The sequence below is a fragment of the Hippoglossus hippoglossus genome, chromosome 19 (genome assembly GCF_009819705.1).
Source record: "Hippoglossus hippoglossus isolate fHipHip1 chromosome 19, fHipHip1.pri, whole genome shotgun sequence".
In the NCBI taxonomy this organism is placed as follows: Eukaryota; Metazoa; Chordata; class Actinopteri; order Pleuronectiformes; family Pleuronectidae; genus Hippoglossus; species Hippoglossus hippoglossus.
In genome coordinates, this window is record NC_047169.1 from 540,874 (window position 1) to 546,081 (window position 5,208).

The 5,208-nt window shown below is 45.0% G+C and overlaps 1 protein-coding gene across 4 annotated transcripts in view; it reads left to right on the top strand.

Annotated features, from left to right (window-relative positions):
- hlfb (HLF transcription factor, PAR bZIP family member b) overlaps positions 1 to 4,568 on the top strand; it is a 12,175-nt gene extending 7,607 nt beyond the window's left edge. For 3 of the 4 annotated variants that reach the window (XM_034570454.1, XM_034570451.1, XM_034570452.1), the window contains 2 exons: positions 3,435 to 3,649; positions 3,917 to 4,568. In XM_034570454.1, coding sequence (XP_034426345.1) covers positions 3,435 to 3,649; positions 3,917 to 4,135 — 434 coding nt within the window. In that variant the 3' untranslated portion in view covers positions 4,136 to 4,568. The remainder of the gene's footprint in view (positions 1 to 3,434; positions 3,650 to 3,916) is intronic. The other variant, XM_034570453.1, reaches the window with a different exon arrangement.
- Positions 4,569 to 5,208: the final 640 nt, after the last annotated feature.

Below are 5,208 nucleotides of genomic sequence, written 5' to 3' on the forward strand. Positions count from 1 at the left end.
GTTCAATACCATCATTGTGTGGACATTTTGTCTGGTCCTCACAAATTAAATCGGCTTTTTGACAGTTTAGACTTGATTTTAGAGTTAGAGTTAGAGTTTAGGTTAGAGTTGCGATGGTTAGGGTTAGGAGCTAGGAAATGCATTAAGTCAACGAGTGTCCTCACAACTATAGAGAGACACGAATGTGTGTGTTTATGTGGACGCGTGAACAGGTTGTGGCTCCGCCCTCTTGCTCGGAGGCCAACGCCTCCTCCAACTCTCACAGAACGACCTGTTGTGCGTTTGTAGACGTCTGTGAACATGATGCAGGTTTCACCTCTTTGTGTGTCCCTCCATGAGATCAGTAGTTTAAGAACATATTGTTCTCTGCAGAATTAGGCCATGTGACTTGACTTGGTGTGAGTCTGTGTCTGTTCGTGCATGTATGTGCGCATGTGGGAGTGTTTTATGTAGTTTTGTGTGTGTGTGGATGGGTTGCCACCCGCTGGCCTAATTCTGCACAGAACAGTATGTTCTTAAACTGCTGATGTCATGCAGGGACAGGCACACACACACACACACACACACACACACACACACACACACACACACACACACACACACACACACACACACACACACACACACACACACACACACACACACACACACACATCATCCTGCAGGTACACTCAGGTGAACTCAAACAGACGAGTGTGAAAACAGGCTGCATCTTAAAAACCTGAGGAAAAGTAACGGAGAGTAAAAGTTTCAGGTTTTACATTCATCACTGTTGCTATGGTTACGCCTGGCGCCCACAGGCCTGCATGTGACATGTGACATGTGACATGTGACATGTGTTTGCAGGTGTGTGAGTGTGGATGGAGATTATTACCGACACAGAGATTAATAAGAATGTCTGAGTGTTAACGAACTGATCAGATGTTTAAAGGTGAATTAACTGATTTATTGATCATGTGGAGGCAGAAGAAGCTGAAACTCATAATTAATGAAACATATTTATCATGTTGTGAAGATCGTCATGTCCACCTGATGAATCTAAGCCCGATATTATCGTCTGATCACTTCTAATTGATCAGTGATTAATCATTTACAACGCTCTCTCGCTTCGTCAACTTCAGGATTTAAATATTTCCTTCATCACTGGTCCTGAGTCCAATGGAAACCAAACTGCAGCAGAGCCGGAATTAATCTGTGACCTGACGTCTAAATATAGCAGAGTAATCTCTGGCATAATCTGGCATATTTGTTTTCCCACATGGGTCCGTGCAGCAGATAAGGAGGCAGGAACCAGCAGGCTTTACCCAGGGTGCACCACAACATGAAAAACAAACATCCTCATCCTGCTCGTTAGTGGAGTCGCTGCTGAACCACAACCTCTTCCTGTGATTATAAACCTGTTTACCACCCCCCCCTGACCACCACCTCTGACTGAGCTACCCTAGCTAGCTTAGCTTGTAGCGATAGTAATGTGTTGCTGACGTTAGATAAACATTGGTCCTGATCACCAACTCTATAAGCTACCTTAGCTAGCTTAGCTTTCAAAGCTAATGCTATGCTGCTAACTAGAGATAAACCATGGTGCTGATCTCCAGACCTAGCTACCTTAGCTACCTTAGCCAATTTAGCTTTCAAAGCTAATGCTATGCTGCTAACTAGAGATAAACCATGGTGCTGATCTCCAGACCTAGCTACCTTAGCCAACTTAGCTTTCAAAGCTAATGCTATGCTGCTAACTAGAGTTGGTCCTGATCACCGACTCTATTATTATATATTATATATTCTCTAATGTTGTGCTAACGTGAGATAAATACAGTTTGTACAGATGCTGGATTAAAGTTATAGACTAATGAACTAAAGGTTTCATATACACAGAAACAAAGATGACGTCTAAACTTTCAATTAACAGAAGTGAGGATCGGGTTGTTACACGAGAACAGACCCAACACACACACACACACACACACACACACACAGACACACACACACACACACACACACACACACACACACACAGACACACACACACACACACACACACAGACAGACACACACAGACAGACAGACAGACAGACACACAGACAGAGACAGACAGACACACACAGACAGACACACCCAGACAGACACACACAGACAGACAGACAGACACACACAGACAGACAGACAGACAGACAGACAGACACACACAGACAGACACACACACACAGACAGACACACACACAGACAGACAGACAGAGACAGACAGACACAGACAGACAGACAGACACACACAGACAGACAGAGACACACAGACACAGACAGACAGACAGACAGACACACACACACACACAGACAGACAGACAGACAGAGACAGACAGACACAGACAGACAGACAGACACACAGACAGAGACAGACAGACACACACAGACAGACACACACACACAGACAGACACACACACAGACAGACAGACAGAGACAGACAGACACAGACAGACAGACAGACACACACAGACAGACAGACAGACAGAGACACACAGACACAGACAGACAGACAGACAGACACACACACACACACAGACAGAGACAGACAGACAGACAGACAGAGACAGACAGACACAGACAGACAGACAGACAGACACACACACACACAGACAGACAGACAGACAGACAGAGACAGACAGACACAGACAGACAGACAGACACACAGACAGAGACAGACAGACACACACAGACAGACACACACAGACAGACACACACAGACAGACAGACAGACACACACAGACAGACAGACAGACACACAGACAGACACACACAGACAGACACACACAGACAGACAGACACACACAGACAGACAGACAGACAGAGACAGACAGACACACAGACAGACACACACAGACAGACACACAGACAGACAGACAGACACACACAGACAGACAGACAGACAGAGACAGACAGACACACAGACAGACACACACAGACAGACACACAGACAGACAGACAGACACACAGACAGAGACAGACAGACACACACAGACAGACACACACAGACAGACACACACAGACAGACACACACACAGACAGACACACACACAGACACACAGACACACACACAACCAGTTCAATTGTCATATCTTATATAATAATTCATAGTATTCTGCTCATTCAAATATTATTTTAACTTGAGTTTATTCTCTTTTTTCTTTTCTTATTAAATGTGTCTCTGCAGTTAAATATTTGTATTTGTTGTTGTGAATATAGAAATAAATATGAAAAGAAATGCTTTTTCTTCATAGAGGAAAAGTTGGATGATCAGTGTTTCTGGTTTGTTTGATGACATAAAAATGTTCCTTCATTGTTTGATCAGTTTTAATATTTAAATTTAGACCATTTACCATCATGTGACCTCAGATATTGTTGATAACTTATTGAGTGACTTGTCTCCGCCTCCTTTCAGGCCTCCCAAGCTCCAGAAACACTCCGAGCCCCATCGACCCGGACTCCATCCAGATTCCCATTGGCTACGAACCCGACCCTGCAGACCTGGCTCTGTCCAGCGTCCCGGGTCAGGAGATGTTCGACCCACGCAAACGCAAGTTCTCTGCCGAGGAGCTGAAACCGCAGCCGATGATCAAGAAAGCTCGGAAGGTCTTCATGCCGGAGGACCTGAAGGTAATTTGGAGCTGGTTCTGAGCCGACAAACAAATCAGCTCGCTAGGCAACAGGAACCGATTTCCTGTAGGAGTTTTATTAAGTAGAATAAAAAATACTTTAAAACTACAACATGTGTTTCTTCTCATACACAAAGTTCATTCTGAATAGTTGTTCTGGAGCTTTCTGTCGTATCACAAGATCTTCATCAGTCGATGGAGTTTAGTCTCTTTTCACAGAGTAAACATATAAAGTAAAATTAACTACGATTACTTGTCGTTCTTCGAGCAGGATGACAAATACTGGGCCAGCCGCAGGAAGAACAACTTTGCGGCGAAGCGGTCCCGGGACGCTCGGCGGCTCAAAGAGAACCAGATCGCCATCCGAGCCGGCTTCCTGGAAAAGGAGAACTCTGCTCTGAGGTGGGAGGTGGCCGACCTGAGGAAGGAGCTCGGACGCACCAAGAACATCCTGTCCAAGTACAAGGGGCTGCACGGGCCACTCTGACCACACCCACACACAGAATGAGCCCCGCCTCCTCCTGACCAACCCACTCAGTCACTTCCTGGCTGTGAGGCCATTCCACCGACCAATCAGATCCACCTGCTTTACATTAAAGGACAAACATCAACAAATCACATGAAAAGACTCAAACTATCACTTCCTGTCTGAATTGGTTCCTCATTGGTTCCCACTGAGGACACAAATGATTCTAAACACCTCACACAGGTGTCGATTAAAAAACGCAACAAACACTGTTTTTATCGCTCTGCACTAGCGACACCTAGTGGAGACATGGAGGCTTTCAGGTTGTTTGTCTCATTATCGTGAACATTTCTTCAAATTTGGTCCAAATGTTCATTTAGATCCGGGGTCGGCAACCTTTTCTATCAAAAGAGCCATTTTGCCCGCTCTTCTACCAAATAAAATTTGTCTGGAGCCGCAAAACATATTTGATAACACAGCTTATAAAGTTTTATTTATAGTTTAACTCAGTGTTGAGCCAGTTCTCACTTAAAATGAACGAGTTCAAAGTTAAGTTCATGCAGATGAAAATGAACTAGTTCACGTTCATAGTATATTTTATAACATTTTTAACAAAGTTCACGGTTCCAAAAATTGAACTAGTTCACATTCATTTGTTCCAGTTGGACTGAAGCTGTTGACGAGTCATTTCCATGATGTTTCAATGAGTCTGATAAACTGGAGTCAAACCAACACTCAGTGACTTCCTGTGCTGATCAGGTCCTGAGAACTAGTGATGAGTGTGTATTAGTTCCAGTGAAGCCGAGTGGAGGAGGACACAGAAACTCCAGCTCGGTACAAACCAGCTTCTGCTCTGATCCTGAAGCAGCTGAGACCAGAGGAACTCTGTGTTTCACTTCTACAGAGTCACTGAGCGGCTGCTTCAGGTGCACGAGCTGTGATCTCACTGCGTGTCTCTGAGCGAGTGGGTGGGGGGGGGCCTGTGTGTGTGCGCTGTGTGGGAGCACACACACACACACACACACACACACACACACACACACACACACACACACACACACACACACACACACACACACATTGCTCCTGGTATT